This window comes from Tachyglossus aculeatus, chromosome 13, assembly GCF_015852505.1.
Source record: "Tachyglossus aculeatus isolate mTacAcu1 chromosome 13, mTacAcu1.pri, whole genome shotgun sequence".
NCBI lineage: Eukaryota > Metazoa > Chordata > Mammalia > Monotremata > Tachyglossidae > Tachyglossus > Tachyglossus aculeatus.
The window spans coordinates 636,699-663,599 of NC_052078.1; the positions used below are offsets into that span (position 1 = coordinate 636,699).

At 57.4% G+C, this 26,901-nt stretch overlaps 2 protein-coding genes across 5 annotated transcripts in view; one reads left to right on the top strand and one right to left on the bottom strand.

The window, feature by feature from the left end:
• Positions 1–5,563, top strand: part of PLCD1 (phospholipase C delta 1) — a 34,054-nt gene extending 28,491 nt beyond the window's left edge. For 2 of the 3 annotated variants that reach the window (XM_038755906.1, XM_038755904.1), the window contains exons 9-15: positions 76–234; positions 1,006–1,162; positions 1,461–1,577; positions 2,328–2,509; positions 3,183–3,315; positions 3,429–3,578; positions 4,238–5,563. In XM_038755906.1, the coding sequence (XP_038611834.1) occupies positions 76–234; positions 1,006–1,162; positions 1,461–1,577; positions 2,328–2,509; positions 3,183–3,315; positions 3,429–3,578; positions 4,238–4,326 (987 nt within the window). In that variant the 3' untranslated portion in view covers positions 4,327–5,563. The remainder of the gene's footprint in view (positions 1–75; positions 235–1,005; positions 1,163–1,460; positions 1,578–2,327; positions 2,510–3,182; positions 3,316–3,428; positions 3,579–4,237) is intronic. The other variant, XM_038755905.1, reaches the window with a different exon arrangement.
• A 488-nt stretch (positions 5,564–6,051) lies between these two features.
• Positions 6,052–25,221, bottom strand: VILL (villin like). 2 transcript variants are annotated; one of them, XM_038755772.1, is made up of 20 exons: positions 22,548–22,946; positions 21,829–21,910; positions 21,322–21,396; positions 19,101–19,297; positions 18,243–18,354; positions 17,612–17,722; positions 16,513–16,712; positions 16,332–16,410; positions 15,825–15,923; positions 15,454–15,607; positions 15,171–15,271; positions 14,809–14,946; positions 14,556–14,714; positions 14,238–14,417; positions 13,552–13,697; positions 11,685–11,829; positions 10,357–10,545; positions 8,674–8,742; positions 7,074–7,259; positions 6,052–6,513 (listed from the first exon to the last, which is right to left on the bottom strand). In XM_038755772.1, exons 1-20 carry the CDS (start codon positions 22,802–22,804, stop codon positions 6,400–6,402), a joined length of 2,793 nt encoding a protein of 930 aa, XP_038611700.1. In that variant the 5' UTR covers positions 22,805–22,946; the 3' UTR covers positions 6,052–6,399. The 2 variants fall into 2 exon arrangements, with proteins under 2 accessions (XP_038611700.1, XP_038611701.1); XM_038755773.1 differs by lacking the exon at positions 22,548–22,946 and adding an exon at positions 25,144–25,221 and having other exon boundaries at positions 6,400–6,513.
• Positions 25,222–26,901: the final 1,680 nt, after the last annotated feature.

The window sequence follows — 26,901 nt, forward strand, 5'->3', positions numbered from 1 at the left end:
CTCACCGTCCCCATGACCATCAGCGCCCCTCCCCGCTGCCTCCATGACGACCAGTGCCCTCTGCCACCCCCGCAGCAGCTGAAGGGGAAGATCCTGCTGAAAGGGAAGAAGCTGAACGGCCTGCTGGACAGTACCGGGGCCGCGGGCACCGATGCTGCTTACGTCTCAGACGAGGACGAAGCTGCTGAGATGGAAGACGAATCTGTGAAGAGCAAAGTGAACAAGAAGAACTCGGTGAAGAGTGGGCGAACCCAACATGGCCTGGGCACGGGGGACGTGGGTGGGGGCACAGTCCATGACCTCAGGGAACTGCCAATCTAGTAAGGACGAGACACTTGCACATACGCACACATGCACATACACACATTGTACAAGGCATTGGGAGAGGAACAGAGGGAGGAAGAGACAAAGTCCCTGCTCTCAAGGAATTGCTGGTCGGTTGGGGAGACTTCCTGGAGGAGGGGGCTTTGGGGACATTGACAGAGGTGCAATTGGTGGTGAAGAACAGGGATGGTGTCCAGACAGGGGGTTACCTCAGGTGGTTTGGATAGAAGCTAAGCAGAAGTGTCCAGTGGGGTCTTCCCTAGCAGGGAGACGGGGGCGTTGGTCATCATAGGCTTTTACCTGTGTGTGTATGTCTGTCTGCTTTACCGGGGAGGAGAGGAGGAAGACTCCTGCAGAGGAGACGGGGGTGGGGGAAGTCCTGCGGGGGAGAAAAGGAGAATCCTGCAGAGGAGACAGGGGGATTCCTGCAGAAGAGACGGGGGGAATTCTGTGGGGGGAGATAGAGGGGAATACTGCGGGAGAGATGGGGAGAATCCTGTAGGAGAGATAGGGGGAATCCTGCAGGGAAGACAGGGGGAAAACCTGCAGGGGAGACCGGGGGGAAATCCTGCAGTCAAGATGAGGGGAATCCTGCAGGGGAACGGGGAGCGGGGGTGGGCGGCGAGCGCACCTCAGGCCTCCATCTCCCGCTGAGCCGGCGTCGTCTCCCCTCGCCGCCAGAAGGAGTCTTTAAAGCTGGCCAAGGAGCTGTCGGACCTGGTCACCTACTGCAAGAGCGTCCACTTCGAGGATTTCGAAGGGTTCGCGAAGGGCCGGCTCTTCTACGAGATACCGTCGTTCTCGGAGAACAAGGCCCTGCGGCTGGTGTACGAAGAAGGTGCGCCCCTTCCCCTGAGACCCCGGACCCCCTGGGGCAGGGTGGGGGTTGGGGGCGGCCGAGCGTGGTCGCATGCACACACGAACACACGCAGCCATGCACCCTCTTCTCCCACCTCACGGCAGGAGGAACCGTTGGCCCAGATTGGACCTTGGGAGGCAGGGCCAGGACCGCCCAGGGACAGGGCAGGGGCCGGGGAGAGGCAAGAGAGGCAGGGCGAGGCGGGGGGCACAGGGGAAGAGCCTGTGTTTGCAGGCGCAGAAAACAAAGAGGACAAAATTTACATCTCCATTACCAGGAACCAGTTTCATCCGTCACAACGCCAAGTATCTGAGTAGAATCTACCCGGCCGGCCGCCGGACCGACTCTTCCAACTATTCCCCCGTCGGCCTGTGGAACGTCGGCTGCCAGATTGGTGCGGGGGGGTGGGGGAGGGAAGAGGGAGGAGCAGTGATGGAGGGGAGGGGGAGGGAAAGGGGAGGGTCAGAGGAGGGGGAGGCCTCAGCTTGGAACCACGGAGACCCAAAGTCACAGCTCTTCAATCAATAGTATTTATTAAGAACTTACCATAATAATAATAATTATGGTAAGTGCTTATTATTTGCCAAGCACTGCCAGGTGCAGAGCGCTGTGGGAAGCAGCGTGGCTTATTGGATAGAGCACGGGACTGGGAGTCAGAAGGACCTGGGGTCTAATTCCGACCCTGCCACCTGTCTGCTGTGTGATCTGAGTGACCTTGGGCGAGTCGCTTCACTTCTCTGGGCCTCAGTTCCCTCATCTGTACAATGGGGATAAAGATTGTGAGCCCCATGTGGGACAGGGACTGTTTCCAACCTGAATAACTTGTATCTATCCCAGCGCTTAGAACAGTACTTGGCACATAGTAAGCGCTTAACAAGTGCCATAATCATTATTATTAGAATACAACAATTAGCAGACATGGTTCCTGCCCACAGTGATCTTAGCTCTTGCGCTCCACCGCGGGGGGTTAACGAGTTGGTTACCCAGGCCCTCAAAGCTCCCCAACCCCCAAGAGGAGCCTCTGACCCCCCAGCCTGCTACCCATTCACTAAATCTAACTTGCTTCCCGCCCGCTGCAGAGTCCTCCTGGCACCGCGTGAGTGACCGGAGCTTGCCCTTGCGCTTGTCTCCTGTCTCTCCATAGTGGCCCTGAATTTCCAGACACCGGGCTCAGAGATGGATGTGTACCAGGGCCGGTTTCAGGACAACGGATTCTCCGGCTACGTCCTCAAGCCGGCCTTCCTGCGAGACCCCGCGTCCCGCTTCGACCCCAGAGATCCCAGCATGGAGGGGCCCTGGTGGGCTCCCAAGAAGCTCTCCGTCCTGGTGAGCTCCGTACCCGAGGGGAGAAAGGGGAGGGGGACGGAAAGAGGGGTCAGGGCTGGGGTTTGCCAGGGGTGGGGGCTCCCACTGTTGAGGGTCGGGGGTGGAGGGGGGAGTCAGTGCTGGGAGCTGGAGGGGCAGTCAGTGCTGGAATCTGGGGTGGGAGTTTGTGGGGGGTGTCAGTGCTGGGAAGTTGGTGCTAGAGTCTGGGGGTTTGATTGGAGGCTGTCAGGGCTGGGGGTTGGTGGTGGGGTCTAGGGGTTGGAGGGGAACTGTCAGTACTGGGGGTTGCTGGTTGGGGGGTGGTCAGTTTGGGGGGATTGGTGCTGAGGTCTGGGGCTTTGGTGGGGGGATCAGAACTGGGGGGTGTTGGTGGTGAGGTTTTCAGTGCTGAGGGGTTGGGAGCTCTCAGTGCTGGGGGGTTGGGGAAACGGTCAGTGCTGGGGGGGGTAGGGGGGCGGTCAGTGCTGGGGATTTGAAGCCGGGGGTGGAGGTGGGGGGAGCAGAGCTGAGCTTGAGTTCCAGGATCTGTTGTTTCCCCTTCCTCCCCACTCCTTGACGGATCCTGAGAGGAAGGCCCGTTTGGTGGGAGGCCAGGGGATGGGGTGGCTCTGCCTGAGGAGGAGGTGCATGGCCAGCCTGGAGGCAGCAGTGATCCCCCTCGTGTGGCTGCCAGGTAATCTCAGGACAGCAGCTGCCTAAGGTGAACAAGAGCAAGAACTCCATTGTGGACCCGAAGGTGACGGTGGAGGTGCTCGGGACGCCCAAGGACAGCACCAGCCTGCAGACCCCCATGGTGGAGAACAACGGTGCGGAGCAGGGCAAGGGGGACAGTCTACGGGGCTCTGGGAGGAGAAATCAACTGAGATAGAGGAGGGGAAGCCTGACCCCTTTCCATCGTCCCTCCCCACCCCGTCCCTAGGCTTCAATCCCCGATGGAACCGGGACCTCCAGTTCTACGTGAGGGTCCCCGAGCTCGCCCTGGTTCGCTTCGTGGTGGACGACTACGATGCCTCGTCCAAGAATGACTTTGTGGGCCAGTGCACTGTCCCCTTCACCAGCCTCAAAATGGGTGAGCCGGGGTTCAAGGTGGGGCCTGGAGCAGGGACAGCTGTTATGTCGTGCTTTCCCAAGCGTTTAGTACAGTGCTCTGCACACAGTAAGGGTGCCGTAAATATGATGGATGGATCGATTGATCTGTCAAGGCCAGGGTGGGGAGTGGAATCAAATGGGAGGCAAGTGGTGATCTTTAAAATGGGGGTTAAATATCTCTTTTCTCCCTATTTAGTCTGAGCCCCAAGTGAGGCAGGGGTTATGTCCAGTCTGATTGTCTACCCTGGGACTTAGTACGGTGCTTGGCACATAGAAAGCGCTTAAAAAAGATCATTATTATTATTATCAGTATTATAATTATGTGATATCTCTAGCATGTGAATGGAAGAGAAGGAGTGGGGTTGATGTAGAGGAAAGAATAAGGAGGAAGAACAGGGAGGGTATTCCAGGTCAGGTGTGATATGGTCAGCGCTTAGAACAGTGCTTTGCACATAGTAAGTGCTTAACAAATACCATTATTATTATTATTATATGGGGGGTGGGGGGATGCAGGGCAGGAGGGGTATTCGCTCCAGGGCTGGACTTGCCCGGGGGTGTGTGTGGGGGGGTGCTCTGGGTTGCTTTGAGCAGCCATAGTCTCCCCCGCCCCCCAATGACCAGCTCCTTTCCAACGGACAGGCTACCGTCACATCCACCTGCTGTCCAAGAACGGAGACCAGTACCCGTCCGCCACCCTCTTCGTGAAGATCCAGATCCAGGACAACTAAACGTGGCCAGGAGAGCGGGCGTGAGGGAGGCTGAGTCCTCTATCCCCTCCCTTTTCTCCGACCTCTCCCCATGCCAGGCTAGCATCCGGGACTGCAGAAAAAGTGCCAAGAACTTCATCTTCCCCTTCCCCTCTCCACCACTGGCCTCCCTGCTGAACTACAGGCTGTGGACCTACTGGCCAGAGCTTCAGGAAGGGAGAACTCTCTGGAAATGAAACGTCCATCAGGGCTGTGGATGAGGCGTGGTGGAGCGGGGTCTCTGGGCACACATGTCCCTGATAGGCTGAGCTTGGGGCAGCTCATGCTGGGGCAAGGCCAGGCCCCAGAGTGGCTTCGGCCAACGGTCATGGGATTCTGAATTGAATGAACGGGGGGAGGGGTAAACCCAAGTCCACCAAGGGTGCTTTCCTTCCACCCGCCGCTGACCCCAGCCTCTAAAATACAACACTCCTGCTGCCCCCTGCTCCTCCAGGCCTCTGGTCCTCCTTCAGCCAGAACCCTGTCTTGATGTCCCAGGCTGTCCAGGAAGAGGAGAGGGTTGAGCTGGGGCTGGGGAGGTGGAAATTGGCAGGGGGGGTCTCACAGCTCATTTGCTAGGAGAGTGCGGAAAGATCCCGAGTAATGGAAATGCACAGATAATCCACAAACCTTTGCCCAGAGCAGGAACTGCAGAACATGGTGGGGAATGGACTGAAGGTTGGTAGGGATAGGGAGATCAACCACAAGGAAAACTGGAGGAAGGAGCAAGGGAGCTTTGTTAATAGAAAGCCTGAATAATCGAGATGACAGCTCTGCCTGACTCTGAGCTCCTTCATGGTTCTCTGTGCTCCCTGAGAGAGGGGAATACAGATGGGGGGGGGGGTGGCGCTAGCCATTTCCATTAGAGTCCCCTCCTCAGATCCCATCTGAAGTTTGAGACAGGTGCCAGAGGTAGGTGTCAAAGCAGAATCTTCCTGCTCCATCATGTTTCTAATAGATTCAAAACCTCATTTTCCACCTATATTTTCCCGTAGCCTGGTTTCTTTAGACTTGTGTTTCTGCATAGCGTAGGATGGTCACCTTCCCCTGCCTTCCCCAGACTCATTTTCCCTCCTCCGCCATTGATATCTTAGCAACCCCCCTGCCCAAGCTTCTGACAAGTCCCAAGGCAGGTTGCAAGGGGCACTCTCTGGGGTCTGAGTGCCAGTGGAGTCAGGGTCTTTGGCCCCTCTTTGGCAGTCAGGAAACAAGTTGAGGGTGCCGTCCTGTTTCTGGGTGGAATGAGATCCTACGGTGGGGAGGGGAGGGTGGGAAGACCTGGAGGGGGGCATCCGAGCCAGAAAAACCCTGATTTATTTGCCATCCTCTCAATGGGGCATGGCTTTCACCACTGCTTTGGGTTGGAGGGTCACCAAGGTCATTTCATCCATCTCCCTCTCTCAGTCCAGTCTCAGCTCCTTTCCTAAAATGCCTCCTGAGCAGCGGGTGTTGCAGTCCCGCACCCACAGAACTCTTCCCATCTCAGATCCAGGCCTTTTGGGCAAGATCCATCCATCAGGAGAGAAACACCTGGGGTACCCTGAATCCAGTCCCTGACCGTACCCAACCAGAAGGAGAACAGTAGGTCTCACCCCCACAGCTTCACTTCTCCCTGCCAAATCCCCCCAACCTAATCCCACCCGACCCCCTGCCTACGAACTTGGGAGGCCCAAGTTTTGCCCTCAGACCTGGCTAAACATGGGTGAGAAAAGCAGCTTTATTGAGGGGATTGCAATGCGGGGGCGGGGGGGGGTAGTGTGGGGGCAGGGTGGAGACAGACCTGGCAATCCAGGGCTCCGTGGATGTGGAGAGGACATAACAGCAACGGCACTGGCCCTTAGCCACTGCCGGTGGGCCTAGGAAAAGGAAATGGGGCCCCAGCCCTTCCCCCCGCCCCTGGGGGTCTGGGCAGCTTGCTCAGGTTAGGGGTAGGGGTACAGCAGGACAATGCAGGGGCAAGAGGTGTGGCAGATGGGCTGGGGGCTGGGCTCTGTGGGCAGAGACCCCCCTCAAACAACACTGAGGGTCAGACCACGGGATAGAGAGAGACCCTCCTCAAAAGAACCCCAACTGTTTCTTCTCGATCTGCTGCTTCCATAGGGGCATCTGGTAAAATTCGCTCTTGGATTTGCCGAACACCATGAGGAAGTCCGAGTTGGAGAGGTAGAACTAGGGGGAGATATGGGGTGGGAAAGTGGGCAATGTGAGCTGGGTGCATCCCCTACCTGTGGTGGGGGAGGGGGGTCTGCAGGCTGCCACCACCCCATCCCACTCCCACCCTACTTAGGGGTCCTGGGGGATGGGAGAGGAGGAAAGAATTGGAAAGTCTTTGAAAACAGGGGTCATGTCTACCTACTCTATTATACTCTCCCAAGGGCTCGATACAGTGCTCTGCACACAGTAGACTGTCAGCTCCTTGAGGGAAGGAACCGAGCCTACTAATTCCACTGTACTCACCCAAGTGCTCAATACAGTGTTCTGCATAAAGTAAGAGTTCAATAAGTACCAGTGATTGCTTGACTGAGTCAGGGCTGAGAGTGGGGAACAGCTGTAAGGCCGTTGTTGGGTAGGGACCATCTCTATATGTTGCCGACTTGTACTTCCCAAGCGTTTAGTACAGTGCTCTGCACACAGGAAGCGCTCAATAAATACGATTGAACGAATGAATGGGGAAAGAAGAAGGAAAGACGAGGGAGGGAGGATGGAAAAGGGGGGCAGTGAACGCTCACCTCCTTACGGGTCGGGTCCACGCCCTCTGGCAGCTCCTCCACCGACTTGTTCACTAAGTCCTCGCGGTGGAAGGAGCCACAGGGCAGCAAGTCGCAGTTACTGTTGCCGCTGAAGTAGCTGCCGTTGCTGCTATCGCTGCTGCTGCCTCCACAACCGCTACAACTGCCGCCACCTCCACCGTGGCCCTGGACAAGGAGGGGAGGGGGTTAAGCCCCGGGGATCTGCCGACAGTGCTCATCGTGGAGGGGCTGACTGCTGGTCCCGGCCGGTAGTCTCGGGCAGGTCCAAGTTAACTCCAACAGGAGCTCGGCCTGGTCTGCGGACTGTTCTGGGCCGCCGGGTCAACTGGCCGGGACCAATGGCTGGAACCAGCAAACAGGCCCAGCCCAGTGACTTTCCCTGGGGACTGGTGGCTCCAGGAGCCCACAAGCTTCTCTCTGGCATAGCCGGCGGGGCCTGTAGCTGGAGATGTGTGCCTTCTCTGCAGACCCAGAATCTCCAGGAATTTTTTCCGGGAAAGAAGGGTCAGGGGTCACACCGAGGGGGGGTCTGGTTCTTCACAGGTGGTCCAGACGGCTGACCGAGGGAGTTGCCAGACAGACCAGATTGGGGGGAGCCTAAGGTTGCATGAGTGAAGGGTGGTGCCATCCCAGTGCCAGATCAGACCTGGATCCCACCTGGAAGCAGGGGGCTGGACCAGATGGCCTCTGGGGAGTCCCTTCCTGCTAAAGGATTCTCTCCCTCCCAGCAAGGGAGCGAAGAGGGGAGCAGCAGGTCCTAGAAGCAGCATGGCCTAGTAGAAAGAGCATGGGTCTAGGAGTCAGAGGACCTGGGTTCTAATTCCAGCTCTCCCAATTGCTTGCTGTGGGACCTTGGGCAAGTCGCTTTGCCTCTCTGTGTCTCATTTCTCCTATTCTTGTTCCTACTGAAACTGTGAGCCCCATACTGGACTGGGACTGTATCCAACCTAATTAACTTGTATTTATTCCAGTGCTTAAAACAGAGTTTGACACGTAGTAAGCACTTATTATTAATAATAATAATGATGGTACTTGTTAAGCACTTACTATGTGCCAAGCACTGTTCTAAGCACTGGGGTAGATACAAGTTAGGTTGGACACAGTGCCTGTCCCACACAGGGCTTGCACTCTGAATCCCCTTTTTACATATAACTGAGGCCCAGAGAAGTGAAGTGACTTGCCCAAGGTCACACAGCAGACATATAGTGGAGCCGTGATTAGAACCCATGGCATTCTGACTCCCAGGCCCGTGCTCTATCCATTAAGCCACACTGCTTCTACTACAAATACCATTTTTTTTTTAAAAAAGGTCCAGGGTGGGACACTGAACTGGTAGACCTGGGGTCTTGTCCCAGGTGTGGCCTGTCTCTGCTGGGTGACCTCTGGGGACCTGCTGACCCTCTCTAGGCCTCAGTCTCCCCCACCCCTCTGGATGATGGTATATGATCAGTGGAGAGGGCAAAGAGCAGGGGTGGATGGTGGGAACAATGGTGCCCAGGGGATGAACTGTCCCTGTCATGCAGGACAGAACAGTGCATAGAGCATCTAATGAGGACAAGGCCAGGCTGAGCCCACTCACCATAGTCATCTCAGAGATGGCCAACAAGTCCCCCAAGCTGTTTTTTGTCTCCTCGATTGACTTGATTTCCTAGCCAGAATGAGAGATAGGACATGGGAGAATCATCTTCCAAGGGATGGCCCCAGCTCACCCTCCGGCCTGCCCAGCCCAGGACACCATGCTGGATCCCCTCCTGGTCTGGATTGAACCCTCCAACATTCTTGACTCTCTCCTCTCCCTCCCTGACTATCCCCCAATGACCCAGCACGGAGGTTCCAAAAACCTCTGATTCTCCTCTCCATCTCTGATTCTCCCCAAGTGACCACAGGCCTTCTGATATCCCTTCACCACAGTGACCATTATTATTATATTAACAATAATAATAATAATAATAATAATAATGGTATTTGTAAAGCACTTACTATGTGCCAAGCACTGGGATAAATACAAAGTAATCAGGTTGTCCCACATGGGGCTCACAATCTTAATCCCCATTTTACAGATGAGGTAGCTGAGGTATAGAGAAGTTAACTGACTTGCCCAAAGTCACACAGCTGACAAGTGGTGAACCCAGGATTAGGACCCATGACCTCTTACTCCCAAAGCCATGCTCTTTCCACTAAGCCAGGCTGCTTCTCATTGGTAATGATAGGTTACACATACTTGCCAGTTTGAAACTCTCCCTTTAGTGTTCCTTCAAAACTTTCAATGGACCTAGAAGGAGAGAGGTGGCTAGGACAACAAGCCTTGGTAACTCTATCAACTTGGTCTAGAGCATCCTGTGTAGTCACCACGTCGTGATCCAGGCCTCCCTGACCTCTCTGCCACAAAAAAAAAAATTGGGTGTGAGGACCTCTCAGACAATCAGTGGTATTTATTGAGTTCCTTCTGTGGGTGGGAAGGTAAACAAAGGAGCAATACAAACAGGCCCTGCCCTTAAGGATCTTTCAATCTAATGAAGGTGGCATTCTTGAAGAAGCAGCATGAACTAGTGGAAAGAGCACGGGCCTGAAAGTCAGAGTTCTAATCCTTACTCCATCACTTGTGTACTGTATGACCTTGGGCAAGTTACTTGTCTGTGCCTCAGTTACCTCATCTGTAGAGTGGGGAGTAATTCTGTGAGCCCTATATGAGACAGGTACTCTCTCCAACCTGATTACCTTGTATCTATCCCAGCACTTAGTATAGTGCCTGGCACATAATAAGTGCTTAACAAATACCATTAAGAAAAAATTATTCGATATCTTCCCTAGGAAAGACGGAACTGCAAGATTCATTGGTTATCTCCTCCTTCTCGTCCTACTCTGCCACCAGGTTAATCACTTTCCCCCTTGCTAGTGACCCACCAGCTGGGCAAACTCAGCCCTGGCCAAAGCCACGTCACCACAACTGTTGGGCAGAGGAGAATGAGGAGGAGGAGGAGGAGGAGGAGGAAGGAAGAGTGGAGGGAGAGAAGGAGGAGAAAGGGGAAGGGTGTGGGTGGCCTGGAACCACCAAAGATGGAGTAATCTACTCAAAAGGTAGCCTGGTGGAGAAATGGGACTTTAACAGGGCCTGGTTGGAGGGAAAGAGGGAGACAAAGGAGAGCATTTCCACTTTTCAGGTGTGAGGAGTCTGGTGCTTATACCTTGGTTCAAAGGTGGAATGACGTACAAGTCTGCCCTGAGCCCGCCCCTCGCCGTAGCCCTGCCCCACAGGACTCACGCGCCACTTGTACGGGTCCCAGGCAATGAACCAGCCGGAGAAGGTGAGGGGCTCGTGACCTTGTTTGACCGTGATGATGGGGGTGGCGGGGTCGCGGCCCGCTGGGTGGGTCTTCAGGTATTCCTGAGCCGAGGTCAGTGACTCATTCCGCTCGTAGGTGTTGGAGGCTTTCCCAATCCACAGGAAAATCTAGTGTGGGGGTCAGAGGGCGGCAGAGTCAACCACCAGCCCGGATCCACCCTCCCGGCCCACCCTCCTTCCAATCCTCCTGACAAGCCCCCCGCCCAATTGTTCCCCACCTTCCGGGCCTCGGCTTCTCACCCACCTCCGCCTGAACACTCAGGGATTGGTCTGTTTTGTCTATTACTTATTTCATTCGAGGTAAAATTCGCAAGAGACCAAATCTTTTCTCACTCATACCAACAGTTTATATTCATCCCTTTCAGTCTTCTTTCTCCTTCCCAGTTTGTGGATTGCTTTACCTGCATTTTATACGTCTTTTTTGTGACCCCAAGTAGTAGGGCACACGGCAAGCAGCAAGGACAGCGCTCCCAGGACAGCGCACTGCAACCCAGTAAGCACCCAGGACAGTGCTCGACCCACAGTAAGCACCCAGGAGAGGGCAACACACACAGGAGAACCATGGTCCAACACAGTACACACAGCCGGCACCCAGTACAGTGCTCTGCATACAGCAGTCAATCAGTACATTACTCCGCACACCATAAGCACCCAGTACAGTGCTCTACACACAGCGAATGTCCAGTACATTGCTGCACACCATGGGCACCCAGTAAATCCTGGTGATGGTGACCGTGAAATCTCCCCTAGCTTGCAGAAAGTATTGAAACTGCCCACGTTCCTTCTTGATGCTGCAGCCAGAACCGAGAAGACAAACAGAATTCTTCTTTTCTTTGGTATTTGTTATGCGCTTACTATGTGCCAGGCACTTTACTAAGCACTAAGATAAATACAAGCTAATCAGGTTAGATATCCACATGGGGCTCACGTCTTAATCCCCATTTTACAGACGAGTTAACTGAGTCACAGAAAAGTGAGTGACTTGCCCAAAGTCACCCAGCAGACAAGTGACATTAGAACCCAGGTCCTTCTGATTCCCAGACCCGTGCTCTAACCACGAGGCCATGCTGCTTCCCTATTCTTTCTCTATTCTATTCTTTGCTTCTGAATTCTTTGGAATTGTAGGGCCCAGACCCCGGTCCCTTCACTTTGGGTTGCGGGGGGCGGGGGGGCTGCACCCTCCAATCCCCTCCCCAGCCATGGGACTAGCCTGCCCTTCCCCGGGCGGGTCCAGGCTCAGTCTGCACCTCCTCCCAGGTGTCCAGCAGCATGACGTCCCCCTCGTCCAGGTCTTCCTGGCAGAAGTTCACCATCTCGGTCATGATGAACCGGCCGGTTTGATTGGAGCACTCGAACAGGCGGGGTTGGTACTGGACCTTGAGTTCCTGGACCCTGGACCACAGGGACAGGAGGAGAGACTGTGGCTCAGCTCGGACTCCAGCCCTGGGACTCCCTCCTTCCCTAAACCTGCTCTGGCCCCACCCCGGTGGACTTCCACTAGAGATTGCTGTGGCACCGTGGGGAAAATATGTGGAGAACATGCAATATGAACCCCTTACAGAGACCCCTGAAGCTTGATAAGGTCAGAGAGGATTAGGTGAATCTAATCCTCTAGACTGTAAACTCATTACGGGCAGGGAACGGGTCTGCTAATTCTGTTGTACTGTACTCTTCCAGGTTCTTAGTACTATGCTCTGTACATAGTAAGCACTCAATAAATACCATTTTAAATGGTACTTATTAAGTACTTACTATGTGCCAGACACTGTACTGAGCACTGGGGTAGATACAATCTAGTCAGGTTGAACATAGTGCATGTCCCACATGAGACACAGTCTTAATCCCTAAAAAATGGGGATCAAGACTGTGAGCCCCATGTGGGACAGGGACAGTGTCCAACCTGATTAACTTGTATCTATCCCAGAGCTTAGTACAGGGCCTGCCACATAGTAACAGTTAACAAATACCATAAAAAAATCCCCATTTTACAGCTGAGGTAACTGAGGCATGGGGAAGTTAAGTGACTTGCCCAAGTTCACATAGCAGACAAGTGACAGAGCCAGGATTTAGAACCTTGGTCCTTCTAAATTCCAGTCACACAATCTATCTACCACTGATTGATTAATTTTTTTTTTTGGGGGGGGGGAGGGGTCCTGAAATTCCTCTTGGACTTATTTAATAGGAAGGCATGTTCCAGGATTGTTTTACTCCAATAACTTGTTTTGGTTCTCCACTTTGCTCTTGCCCACTTCCCCTGGAGGTCTGTGTGAGTACAAGGTGGGGTCCAGGACTAGTTGACATCTGGGGTTTTAAGGGGAGTGGCCCCACCCCTCCAAATCAGGCCTGCTTAGGAGTGGGAGGGGAGAGGATAGACCCTACCTCCTGAGAGCATGGAAAACTCTAATTGTGGATGGGGGTAGAGGGGAGATAGGGGAAGCCCAGAGTGGAAGTTAGGGGATATAGACTGTAAGCTCCTTGTGGGCAGGGATCAGATCTATTAACACTATCATATTGTACTTTCCCAAGTGCTTAGTGCGGTGCACTGCACGCAATAAGTGCTCAATAAATAACACTGATAGATTCATTCATCCATCATAGACTGATGGATGGACTAGAAGACCCTTCTAGAGGGAGGGAGGGGAAGGTCAAGAGAGCCACAGCATGGCAAAGTGGATAGAGCACGGGCCTAGGAGTCAGAAGGACCTGGGTTCTAAATTCGGCTCTGCCACTTGTCTACTGTGTAACCTGGAGTAAGTCACTTCATTTCTCTGTTCCTCAGTTTCCTCATGTGTAAAATGGGGATTAAAATTGTGAGGCCCACGTAGGACAGGGACTGTGTCCAACCTGATTAGCTTGTGTATACCCCAGGGCTTAGTACAGTGCCAGGTGCATAATAAGCCCCCAACAAATACCATAAAGAAAAAAGAAAACAAAACTCGTTTCTGCTTTGGTCCTGCCGCAGTCCCGAGATCGCCATAAGGGAGAACAGCAGCTCCACGCTCGGCCAGGCCCCCGGCTCTCCTGCCCCTGGCCCAGGCCTCACCCTCCCTGGACCACCCGCCTATCGCATCTCTCGCCCAGGCCTCGTCCTTCCCAGACCGCCCATCCTCCTACCGCTTGTCGCTGGCGTAGGGGGCTCGGCCGCCCAGCGCCTCCCAGAAGTGCGACGGCTCCTGCCCCTCCAGCATGGTCAGTTTATCCAGCTGAGACAGGGTGTCGGCCACGACCTTGGCCGTTTCCCGCTCGTCTCCGCTGCAGCCCTAGCCGGAGAGTGACGACATGGGGGTAAGACGGAAGGGAGGCTTTACTTCACCCTCTCTCTGCTCTGCCCTGTAGGACCCTGGACAAGGGTCTGAGGGAGGGAGAGACCTGCCTTCGGGCGGGGGGAAGGAGGGGGCTGCCAGTCTGTTGGAGGAGACAGGACACTCTCTCTCTCTCTTTCTCTCGTGTTGGAGCCTGGACAAAAGGTGATGAAGACTCCATCCCTGCCCTCGGGAGGCTGCCAATCTAATAGGTAGAAAACTCTCGATCGCTCTCGCTCGTTGGGAGCTAGTCAGAGGGAGAAAGAGACGCAATCCCTGCCCTCGGGGGTCTGCCAGTCCGATGGGAAGACAACACATTCTCTCTCATGTTGGGATCTGGGCAGAAGGAGAATGAGTCAGGATCCCTGCCCTCGCGGGGGTGGGGGGGGCGGGGTGCTGTCAGACCGATGGGAAGACAACACACACACACACACACACACACACACACACACACACACACACACACACACACACAAATCTAGGCGCCCAGAGCCGCACCTTCCCACACCACAGGTAGCCCACTTGTCCAGTTTGAAGTATGAAGACGTCATTGGAATTGAGGGCCGAGGCCCTGGCAGGCACCTCCATGGTCCTACTGTGGCCATTGTCCATACTGCGCACCTGGAACAGCCGGATCGCCGGATCCAGCCCCTTCTTCCCGTCCCGGCTCGCCCCTCCCTGCACAAACAACGCAGGATGGAAGCCGGGGTCGGCGGTCAGAGGCCCGACAGGGGTCAGGGGTGGCGGAGAATGGGGGATGCCGGTAAAGGGGGTGGAGGAAGGGGGGAGGGGGAAGGCGGGGGCCTGGACCACTACCTTGTACACGATGAGTCGCCCTCCGAAGATGGCCAGGAAGTGGCGTGGCTCCTTGCCCACGGTGATCCGCACGTGGACCGGCTCCTCCTGGTACCTGCGGTCCAGATCGGCCGCTTCCACGGCCAAGGCGGCGATCTCGTCCCTGCTGGCGTGTCGGCCCTGGAGGGCGGGAGGGAAGGATGGGTAGGTGTGGGACCCTCGGGACCCTCGAGGAGTACGACCCCGCCTCCCGCCCCCACCCCCCCACCCGGACCTGCCAGGAGTAGAGGATGTAGCAGAGGTGGCCGGATTTCCAGTAGCTGTAAAGGACCAGGTAGCAATAGCCGTCGTAGAACTGTCCATGCGTCCTGGCCTCCACCGCCTTCAGATGTAGGTCCTCCAACCGCCACACCTGGTCGGGGGGCACCGGGCGTGAACACGAGCCCCCACGCCGAACCAGGCTCCGCCAGGGGACACCGGGCCAAGACACGAGCCTCGACGTCAGCCCCTCGCCTGGGGCCTGGGGGATCCGCGGGGTCGCGGTGCGAGGGTACGGATGTCACTTCTCGCCCCTTTCCCCTCCCACTCAGTCTCCGCCCCGCGGGCCTCCCCCCTCCCTCAGCTCCCGCCTCGCACCTCCACCGTGCCGGATCCGTCATCCACCATCCTCTGCTCGGCCGCCAGCTCCGGGTGAGCGTGCAGCTGCGAGGCGTCGAACTTCACCGATTCCATCTTGGCTGCAGGAGGAGGCAGAATCAGGGTGATCCCCCCCAATAAAAACCCTGTGAGCCCCAGCCCCCCGAAACTGATTGTCCAGGCCCTGGTGAATGCCAGGTCCCAGCGGACCGGCGGGCACTGGGACCCGAACCCCGTTGGGGAGAACGCGGGCCGGGGGGCGTCGGGGAAGAGGAGCGCTCACCGAGCCGGCCCTGGCTGTAGGCTCTGCCCGGGGCCTGGGTCTCGTCCCTGTCCATCCACCGTTGGAACAGCTGCTTGAACATGGCCGGCTCGGCCCCGTCGTTCACCACCTCCACGTTGGTGCTGGGGGAGTAGCCCTTGGCCTGGATAAAGCCCTGGCGGGAGAACGATGGGGCCGCTAGGATCACACCGTGGAGGAGGGCGGGAGGGGCGAAGAAGCCCTGGGATAGGAGGAGCTCCAGGGAGGACGGGAAAATTTTCCAAAATGACCCCTCAGCTCAGCCAGGCCTGGCTCGGAGTGATGGGAGGGTGTGGGGTGGGCGAAGCGTTCCCTTCCCCAGAAAGGGTTTCCCCGTGCGCGGCGGGACTGACCACGGCCCTGCTGAACGCAGCCCGCTTCTCCATTGTACTAGACGCCCGGCCCCGCCACACGTAGATCTTGAAGCCTCCTTGGTCCAGAATGTGGCAGTCCTGGAATGGAGGGGGAAGGGGCCTCTGGGTTCTGTTCGCGACCTGGCTCCTTCCCCGGGCTGTTCCGCACCCCCACCCTACCCCCAAGTGCCCAGATCGATCGCATGAATGTGTGTGTGTGTGTGTGTGTGCGTGTGTGTGTGTGCCTTCTAGACTGTAAGCCCGTTGTTGGGTAGGGACCGTCTCTATATATTGCCGATTTGTATTTCCCAAGCGCTTAGTCCACCACTCTGCACGCAGTGAGCTCTCAGCAAATGCGATTGAATGCAGACCCGAGACACGCACTCACTCGCCCACGCACCCAAGCCGCCTCAGGTACACGTCGGCGCCCGCGTCCGTTCTCGGACAAGCACCAGCCCCGTGCCCACACAAGCCCACGCAGGCCTGCGCGCTCGCCCGCCGCCCCACCTCGTGCTGCAGCAGGTCCTGCGTGAGCGGCCGCATGGCGAGTTCTTGCACCACCAGATTCTCGCCCTTCTCGAAGACGCTGGGTAGGGGGGAGCCCGGGGCAGGGTCAGCGCGGGGGGGAGGGAGCTCCCGAGGAGGCCCGGACCCCCCCCCGGCCGGATCCCCCCGACCCCGTCCTCACCGGTAGAGCCGGACGTTCCCCTTCTGCAGCAGGTCGACCTGCGGGGCCGGGACGGCTTCGCGCAGCTGGCGGGGCCGCGGGCCGAGCACCGTCTCCATAATGAGCAGCAGCTCGCGGGCGCTCGCCTCGTCGTTCACCACGCTGATCTGCGCGCGGCCGCTCCGCTCCCCGTCCCGGATGCTCCGCGCCAGGGCCAGGCCCTGCCTCCCCGAGACAGACCCGAGTCAGGACGCGGAACGGGATGCTGGAGCCCCAGAGCCCCAAGCTCCATCCCAGAGCCGGAACCCGGAGTCCAAACCCAAAGCCCAGAACCAGAGGCCTGAGCCAAAGCCAAGGCCTGCAGCCGAAACCCAGAGACCCGAATTTGACCTCAGACCACGTAACGTCGCAGAACTCCAAAGCTGGACGGGACCCCGAGGGTTCACTTTGGCCATTCCCCTGCCTCCAGGCAGGGCCTCTGCCCCCACCCTAACCCCGTGGCCTTCTCTTGTGGTGAGGGGCCCCGGAGGCGGAGGCTAATTAGCCCCCAGGCCCTAATCCTTGGTCTCCCTCTCGAATCGCTGGGAAGTTCTGTTTCAGGTCCAACCTAAACTTATCATGCTGTAGCTCCAGCCTGCTTCCTAGCATGGGTGAGATCGTGACGGTTCTCCCGTGCACCCTGAGAATGCCAGGAGATGTTGGGAGAGTCGGGGGGCACCCAAACCCCAGGTAATGGGCAAGCCCAGGGGCTGCACAGGGGCCCCAGGCCCCACCACCCCTCAAGTTCTGACAAATTTTCTTCCTTTAGCCATGCCCCCCCCCCGAGCCGGGCGGGGTCTACAGGTACGGTCTTATCCATCCCCCTGCCTCTGAGTGGACAGGGTCCGTCCTTTCTATGGTGTCCAACCCCAGCAGCCCCATTCCAGAGAGTTGGGGAGTCTTTCCTGCTGTCGCCCCGCAGCCTCTCCTGCTGCAGCCTGAGCTGTTTTCCCTGGTATGGTCCTCACAGGGCACGGGATGCACGGCTCGGCCTCCTCATTGCCATGGAAACCCTGGGGAGCCCCAGAGGCTCAGCCCCGCCCCCCGCCATAGGCTGGAGTGCCCCATGGGGCGGGGCGACCTTGGATTTCTCGGCCACGTTGCTCTGGGGTCCGTTCCACTGAATCAGCAGCTTGCCCAGATCCAGCAGGAAGACGTCTCCCTTGTTGAAGCTGTTCCAGCTGAGTTCCACCTGTGGGGTGGGTGGGGGGTGACGAGAGAATTCGAGGCGGGGGCAGGGCAGGCTTGGGGGCTGCCAGAAGCCAAGAGACCGCGCCAGCGCCCCCCCCCCCCCCGGGGGGGGGGATCCTCCTGGTCTCTAGCCCCCTCCCCCTCGTCCAGGCCACAGCTGAAACTCGTGGTGGGCAGGGAATATGTCTGTTACATTGTTATATTGTACTCTCCCAAGCGCTTAGTACAACGCTCTGCACAAAGAAAGCATTCAATAAATACGACTGACTGACTGATACAGAAGGCGCCCTCCTATCCCTTTGCAGGCCTCTGGGGGCTGACTGGGCAGGGGCAGCAGGGCCACCAGAGGCTTTCCCTGGAAGGGATCTGAGGGGAAGATCCTGATCGGCCCCTACCCCTAGAGATGGGTCAGGCCTGCAAGCCTCTCCCCCTCTTCTCCTGGAGATGGGTCAGGCTGGAGACCGCCCCCTTTCTCCCCCCTCCCGGGTTTGGGCAGAGGCCAGCGCGCCACCCCCCTTCACCTCCGTGGCAGACACGTGCTTCTTGCCCTTGACGTGCAAAAGACGCTTCATGTTGAATATGGAGTCGAGCTCGACATTCTTGAACCCCGAGGAGTGGCCCCCCTTCTTGTAGCTGTGGAGAAGGGGGCGGGAGAAGAGTCAGACCACCTCCAGGGCTGGAGCGACCCCAAGATCAGTCACCCCACCCTCTCCCCACCTCCCCATTCATGGACTGGACGTCCAGTCAACTCTATAGTCCACTGAAGGCAGGGTAGCAGCTGTTGAATACCGTAAAATATGGCCTAGTGGAAAGAGTGGGGGCGGCAGGAGGGCGGGGGGGTTGGGGAAACAGAAGACCCGGGTTCTAATTCCAGCTCTGCCACTTGTCTGCTGTGTGACCTTGGGTAAGTCACTTCCCTGTGCCTCAGTTACCTCATCTGTAAAATGGGGATTAAAACCGTGAAACGCATGTGGGACAGGGACTACGTCCAACCTGATTAGCTTGCATCTACCCCAGAGCTTAGCATAGTGCCTGACACATAGTAAGCTCTTAACAAATACCATACAAAAGATAATGCAAGCATCTTGGTGTCCCCCCTCCCCCGCCCCGGGTTGGTAGGAGCGGGCCGGGTGGGGAGAAGAGGCAGCGCCAGAGCTTGTGAGGGCTATGGGGGTAGAGGGCTCTCAAAGGGAGGGGTCAGGCAACAGGTTTGGGATGATGTAATCCCAACGCGTGGGAGAGGGCGACAGGTTTACAGAGCGGGGGGGACTTGGAGCTGGGATTGTGGGGAGCTGGGCGGCAGATGGGATGGGGTGCGGGGGTGGGGGGGTGTCCCTGCCTCACCTTTCGCTGCGGCCCCCCGCCCCGCGGAGGCTTACATGACAGCTTTCTTGAAATAACTCTTGAAGACCTCGGACTCGTAGCCCTGCACCTCGCGGTGCTGCACGGGGCAGCCCCCCAGGGCGTCGTCCAGCAGCGTGATGTAGATGGCCGCTGCCCCCTGCTCGTCCTGGGACGAGTCCTTTCCGATCCAGTAATGGATGTCCCTGGAGGCGCCCCTGGAGGTCTGCTTGTTCTGGGGCGACGGCGGCGGTAAGGGTGAGGGGAGGGGGTGGGTTTGTCGGGGGGCAAGCCGACACAGCGACCTGGCTCCCATCCCCAGCTAGCCAGCCCACCCCTACCTCCATCCTCGGTGCCCAGCCACACCCTCATCCCCCCAACCCAAGTCCAACCCCCCAACCCCCCCCGCCCGCTCCACCTCCCCTTGCCCAGCTTCCTTTCCTTAAAGGGCTCCCAGGACTAAGAAGTCATCTTCATGTCATTTGCCTGTCACTTGCATAAAGGCCCGTCTCCTCATCTTACTGACCCAGCAGCACCTGGTGCCGGGTCGGTGAGGACAGTGGGGAGGGTGGAGGATATAAGCAGGCAGGAAGAGAGGGAACGGGGGGAGGGCTAGGAGAGGGGAGTGGTAGGAAGGGGCTGTGGAAGATCGTGGTGGGGGGGGACAGGGGGCAATCAGGAAGAGAGGGAGCTAGAGCCGGGGGGCAGGTACATCCAGTGTCTCCTGGGGAGCCCTGAGAGGTCCACCCTAAGCAAACATCAACAGTCCAACCCTGTCTCCCGCCAGTAGCCCCGGCCTGCCCCAACCCAGCTCCCAGCCCCCTGCCCTCAGTCTCCTGCCCCCCTGCTCTCGGCCCTAGGCCCCCCACCCTTAGCCCCTAGCCCCCCGCCTTCAATCTCTGCCCCCTCCCACTTCAGCCCCCAGCCCCAGCAGCCTGTGGCTGGAAACAGAGAATTCAGAGGCCTCACATGTCGGCCCCCTCACCACGGAGGAGGGATTCAGAGACCTTGGGGCTTGTCCAGGCTTGGCTGCCCAATCTGCTAGGGTTACCCCCTGCCCACCCAACACCTCTCTCTATGTGTCTGTCGCTAAACCCCTACCCCCACTATTTTTTAGATTGTGAGCCCCATGAGGGACAGAGATGGTATCTAATTCTCACTTTAGTAATCTTTCCCAGGTCTTAGTACAGAGTTCTGCCCACAGAAAGTGCTTAATACTAATGCTATTGGTGCTATCGGTGCTATTACTACCACACACACACACCCTCCTGGACAGATCTGAGCTGGGGGCGGGTGGGAGCGGGGAGCTCACGGCAGAGACTACCTGAGCAGGAGAGCCACCAAGAGGGATCAGAAAGGATTTGAAGCCACAGACCACGCCGGCGCACAAAAGCCCAAGGAAAACAATGAATCCAGAGGGAGGCCCATTTCTGGCTTCTTCCCAAAACAGTTCGTGGCTGATGGCTGTTTGTTTAAGCTCAAGGGTGTGGTGGGTCTTCCAATTGGCTGTTTTTTTCTCGGGGTTCCCGGGCCTGCCTCTGTCTTGGCTTCCTCTGGGCTAGGGATTTCTCGCTGGAAATCTTAAAATCTTGGCAGCTGAGAACTGCAACTCCGCTATCCTGCAAGCTGAGCTTAAACCCTCAGGCCTAGCCTTGATCAATCAATCAGTGGTATTTTTTGAGCACTTGGGAAAGTACACTGCAACAGAGTTTGTTGGCATGTTCTCTGTCCACAAGGGGTTTACAGTCTAGAGAGGGGAATACAGACAAAATATATTATGGATATGGACAAAAGTGCTATGGGGCTGAGGGTGAGGTGGATATCAGATGCTTAAAGGGGACAGAGCCAAGCACAGGTGCAATGCAGAAAGGAGAGGGAGTAGAGGAAATGAGGGCTTAGTGGGGGCAGGCTTCTTGGAGGAGATGTGTTTTAAGTGGGCTTTGAAGGTGGGGAGAGTGGTGGTCTGTCGTGATCCATCCTTAACTCTTGGTCTGGGGAGTGAGAGCTGCTGGGTGCCTGTCTCTCTGCCTGCCTGTCTTGCCTACCTGCAGTTCCTCAATACCGATTAATAGACCCTCCCCTAGACAATCCAGGCAAGCCCACCCAAGCCTGTTCATCCACGTGCCTGGTTAGTGCCAAGGTGTGTGTGAGCTCCCCCTTCCCTCCCTGTGCTTCCCCCTGTACCTGAGGGGAAACAGAGCCTCCCCCCACCCTGTCCCCGGGGGGAATGGGAGGTGGGACAGGGGACCAGACACTCACGTGGAGAATGATGTAGCAGTCTCCCTCGAAGAAGCTCCCATAGGACTTCTCAGGGATGGGGACCATCTTCATTTTCTATAGGGAAATGGGGAATGGGAGGAACAGAGAGGCTGAGCAGGGGGGAGGGGCTGTGGGTGTGAGTGTGTGTCCTGTCACCCTCCAGGCTGCTCCTCAAGGGCAAGGAGGAGAAGGTGATTCCCCTCCTCTTCTTCCATTCCCTCTGTCCCTCCCCCAGCACCCAGCACTCTGTGTGTGTGTGTGTGTGTGTGTGTGTGTGTGTGTGTGTGTGTGCTGCTAGTGTGAAGCTTCTCCATCAGACTAGCAGCCTCTTGAGGTCAGGGACCATGTCTCCTCCTGCAGCCTAGGACCCTGCTCTTCATGGGGTCAGGACAAGCTCAAGTCAGAATGTGGTCTTGCCTGGAGAGAGGGGGTTGGACAGGGTGACTCTTCCTTGCATTTGTATCCTATTCTCCCCTTTCCCCTCCTCACCCACCCAATCCCCCTCACCTCAATGGTCCATATCTGCAGCCCAGGCTTATCTTCGATATTTGGAAGGCCAGTGTCGGGGTCCGCCATCCTGCAGGCCGAGCTATGTGGTGGAGGAGGGGAAGGATACCCAGAGGATTAGGGGAGCGGGGAGAATGATCCTCACTGGGATTCTGTTTCCCTCAAAGGATGAATCAGTCCTGGAACCAAATGGCCTCCAATCGCCTCTGCGCCTGAGTGGCCTTGCACTACTCAGGCTCCAGGCACACCTCCTCCCTGTGGTCTCACGCTCCCACGCTCCCTCAACCACCACCCGCCAGGAACTGGGAAACACCAACTGGGCAGGGAGTTTCCCCCCACTGCGCAGCAGAACAAGCTTGGCACTGGACGCGAGCCCTGGATTATCTACAGTTTGGGATGAGCTGCGGGTACACTGACCCTGGGGTGGAGCAAGGAGCAAGGAAGTCTGGGAGCCTGGGCCCTAGCAAGGGAATGACTGTCTCAGGCCAGCTGCTTCTTCTTTGGTTCATTTGCACTGAGTGGGACAGAGAGAGTCCATCTGATATGCTCCAGTCCCACCCGTTGCCCAACTGGAGTCAAATGATCTAGTCTTGAACCCTTGGGAAAGGCCTCCCGGCTCTCTGGATTAGCAGGCAGACACAGAGGCTGGACAGGAGCCAATTCTGGGGAATGGGGAATAGTGGAATAGGCAATCGCAGGTGCCTTGAGCTGTGAGGTACCTCCAGGGGTCATTCGGTCCAATCTCCTGCCTTAAGTTCCATGAGGCTTCAGTCAGAATGTCCAAATCTCCATCTTGGGCCCTTGTTCCCCAGCTAGCTGAGATGGTCATTATAGTCACTGACCACCACCCCCTGCCATGATATCTGCCTCTGGGGCAGTTGCAGAAGGCAGCCCCATGTCCTGCGAGGGGAGAGGAGTTGGGGAAAGCCTGATTTATGAAAAAAACAAACACCTGACTGAGCCACTTGAGTTTCATGGAGGGAAGGAGGGGGTTCCTAGAGAAGGCAGTTTCTAAGCTAGATAACCCTGGTTGTGGAGCGGGGGCAGGTAGGGGAACTGGGTCCCTTACTCTGAGGGGACTCTCCCCATCACAAAGGAAGCCAAACCCAAAATCCCCACCTTGGCCTCAAGAAGGACCCAGTGACTGAATGATCAAGGTAGCTTCCGGCCTTCCTGACCAACCTGCTCGCTGCCTCAAACTTAACCCTTGTCCCTACCCTAAGATCAGTCCTTTCCTTACCCCAGGCCCAGCCCCAGCCCTTGTCCTTGCCCCGAGCCTGTTCCTAGCCACTGTCCCTGCCCCAGCCCCTGCCCCATCCCCAGCCTATGTCCCTAACCCCTAGGCAGCCCAAACTCTCAACCTCCCTGCCTTCGCCAGTGGGTCCAAGAGAAGGCCTCATCCTGCAGAATGGTGAGTGGGGGCTGGGCCTTGGTGGGGTGGGGGGCAGACAGCCTTCCATAGCTCCTCTGGCTTCCAGCTCTTCCCTCCTATTTTCCCAACCTCCCCTGTCTCTGTCCCTTGGAGAACAACTTCCACTCTCAGGCTCGCCCTGTCAGGACCCCTATTCCAGGGATGGGTGGAAAGGAGAGGAGGGGAAGGCGGAGGCTGCGAGGACACAAAGTTTCTGTGGGGACCTTCAAGGAGGCCGTGGGAAGGGCACGTGGGAGAGAGAAGAACGAGGCGGAGGGTCGGCCCTCAGTGGGGCATCCCACCCCCTTTCCTGTCCTGCAATAAGAGCCGTTGCTGAAGGGGGAGGGCCCGAGGGCGCGCTGCAAGAGTTCTGGGCCGGGGTGCTGGGCGGCGGCTGGGGTCTCGGGGGTCGAGCGAGGGTAGGGAGCGACTGACTTTCCTAACCCTTCCGGGATCCGCCTCCACCCTTCCCTCCCCTCCCCTCCCCCCAGCTCCCCGGCAGCAGTTGCCATGGACACACAGGTGTCTACGTCACCTGCCCGCGCCAGGAGGGGTGGACCAGGTCCCAGAACCCCCCAACCCAACCCCATCAGACCCCTCCCCAATGCCGAGCGAGCGGACACAGTCGCTGTCCCGGAGGGACGGGGATTGGATCTGGGGAGGCAGGGTAGAGTCCCCTGGGGAGTTGGGATGGAGGGGAATGGCAGGCGGGGGAAGGAAGGGCAAGAACCCACGATATCAAACTTTTCCGTTCGAAGACCATTTGTCAAAAGCCCATGATAGCAAACTTTTCCTTTCGAAGACTAGTTGTCCAAATCCCCCGCGGTCGCCAATTTATGAGGGGAAGTTTCGATACAACGAATTTTCAGGTGAAAAAACGCGCATCCACGGGCTCCCGAGGGTCGTTAAAGTGAGAGTTGGCGTTGCCCAAGTTACCGTTTCCCGAAGCAATCCACGACATTACGGCATAAAACGGTTTGGAGAGACAAAGTGACAGACCCAGACCTAGAGGTGGAGAGACAGAGACATCCAGACACAGAGGCGGAGAGACAAAGAGGCACGAAGACAGAGAGGCAGTCGCAGACTTAAGTGGAGAAAAAGATTCAGTTACGAATAGGTTAGGCAGTCGACGGACAGACAGAGCTGTCGAGGCCTCTACCCGTCTCTTCTCCGAGCGGCTGGAGGTGTCTCCGAAGCTCTACCCCTCGTCCTCCCTACCCCCTCAACTTCCATGTCAATCACTTCTAGTTCGCGCGTAGTGGATAGAGAATGCGTCTGGGAGTCAGAAGGTCTGACTGAAGCAGCGTGGCTCAATGGAAAGAGCCTGGGCTTTGGAGTCAGAGGTCATGGATTCAAATCCCGGCTCCGCCAATTGTCAGCTGTGTGACTTTGGGCAAATCACTGCACTTCTCTGTGCCTCAGTTCCCTCATCTGTAAAATGGAGATTAAGACTGTGAGCCCCCCGTGGGTCAACCTGATCACCTTGTACCTCCCCAGCGCTTAGAACAGTGCTTTGCACATAGTAAGCGCTTAACAAATACCATTAAAAAAAAGTCATGGGTTCTAATCCCGGCCCCGCCACTTGTCTGCTCTGTGACCTTGGGCAAGTCACTGCTTTGTGCCTCAGTTACCTCATCTGTAAAATGGGGATTGAGTCCGTGAGCCCCACATGGGACAAGGACTGCGTCCAATCCGGTTTGCTTGTATCCACCCCAGCGCTCAGTACAGTGCTTGGCACATAGTAAGGGCTTAACAGATACCATAATTATTATTGTTTTGCCCCTGCCGCAGAGTGCCCACCCCTTCTCCCCTGCAGTTCGACTTGTGTCCCATCCCCAAATCCGGGCGAGCAGACTGGGTCTGGGAGGGGCGGGTTGAGGGGAGATGAGAGACGGGATGCTTACCTCCACGCCAACGGCACGGAGGTCCAGCTGTCCGAGGGTCCGTTCCTCCTCCCGCAATCCCCGCCGCGCGCTCGGCCCGGCCGCTCCGGTCCCACGGCCTCGTCCGCCCGGGCCGGCGCCTCCCTCCGCCCCCTGCCCCGCCCGGCCCGGCCCCTGAAACCCGACACCGCCCCCCGCCGCCTCCCGCCCCACCCCAGTCGCCCCCGAAGGCGCTCCCGGTGAGGGTCCGGGCCCGGGGTTCAGCTGACACCCGCCCCGGGGGGATGGGGGCGGCCGAGACCCCAGCCCAGCTCCGGCGGGCGGAGGGGAGACTCACCCCAGCCAGCACAAACTGACGCGCTGGTGCTGAGTGCTGGAGCTGGGGCGGGGGTAGGGGGCCGGGGGCTACTCCTGTCCCCAGTGGAAGGTTCAGCCCCCTTCCTCAATCCCGCCTCCTCCAGGGAGCCTTTCTGGATTGCTCCCACCTGTCCCTAGTGACGCCAGCCATCACTCTCCGCCCCCCCCCCCACCGCAGCCCCCCAACCAGGCCTGGATGGATCTGTCTGCCAGTCTGTCTGGAAGTGCAAGTGCATATATGTGTGTGTGTGTGAGTGCATAAATGTGTCTATCCATAACTGCAGGTGTGTGTCACGAGCATGTAATAATAATAATAATAATAATAATGGCATTTGTTAAGCACTTACTCTGTGCAAAGCACTGTTCTAAGCGCTGGGGGGATACAAGGTGATCAGATTGTCCCGCGTGGGGCTCACAGTCATCATCCCCATTTTACAGATGAGGTAACTGAAGCTCCGAGAAGTTAAGTGACTTGCCCAAGGTCACACAGCAGACATGTGGCGGAGCCGGGATTCGAACCCATGACCCCAGACTCCAAAGCCCGGGCTCTTTCCACTGAGCCACGCTGCTTCATGTGCATGTGTGTAACCAGCTCTGTCCACCTCAAAGCAGGGTGGAGGGGGGAGAGGGGAAGGGGAGAAGAGAGGAGGGAAGTGGAGGGACAGGGGTAGCGGGAAGGAGGGAGAGATAGGCCCGACTAGAAAAGCAGGTTCAGGGCATCTCGCCTGTAACCCGCCCCCCGACTCCTCCAGCCCTAGGGGCCGGGGGACTGGGGCATCTGGATAGCTGAGAACCCCGCTGCAATTCAATTCAGCAGGTTGGAGACCTTCCCACTCCCACAACCAACTCTGCGGCGATGGCCGGGCCCCTCCCCGGGCCCCTGGCCTTCCATATCACGCTGACCTCCCAAGTCTGGCCCACCAGCCCCTGGGAGAACTGGCGGGCCCATGGGTTCCGTCCGTCTGCCTCCTTCCCTACACCTTCGGAACCTTGCCCCTGTAACCTGGTCCGGGGGGCAAGGCAGAGTTCACACGGGAACAAAGTGTGGGGTGAAGACCCGCTGTGCGGGCAGATGCGGGCTGAGAGGGGACTTGGTGAACCTCCTGGAATTGCGGCTGGAGGGATAAAGGTCCAGAACCAACAAGGAAGCATTTCCTTGTGAGGGTCTGTCCCTACAGAGAGCTGTGCAGCCGGAAGGACCAGCGAGCTGCAGGGGCTTGGGGAGACCCACGAACAAGCCTCTGGGTTGTTCCACGAGGGGCGAAGTCCGAGATGGAGAGGAGAAAGTCATCAGGAGTGTCGGATGGTCCCTGCTGGGTCACTGGGGGAGTCAGGGGGACAGAGAGGGGAGAGGAAAGTGTGTTGGATGGTTGGGGCTGCGTTGCTGTGGGAAGAGTGACCTCTCATTATCTTGCATCTACA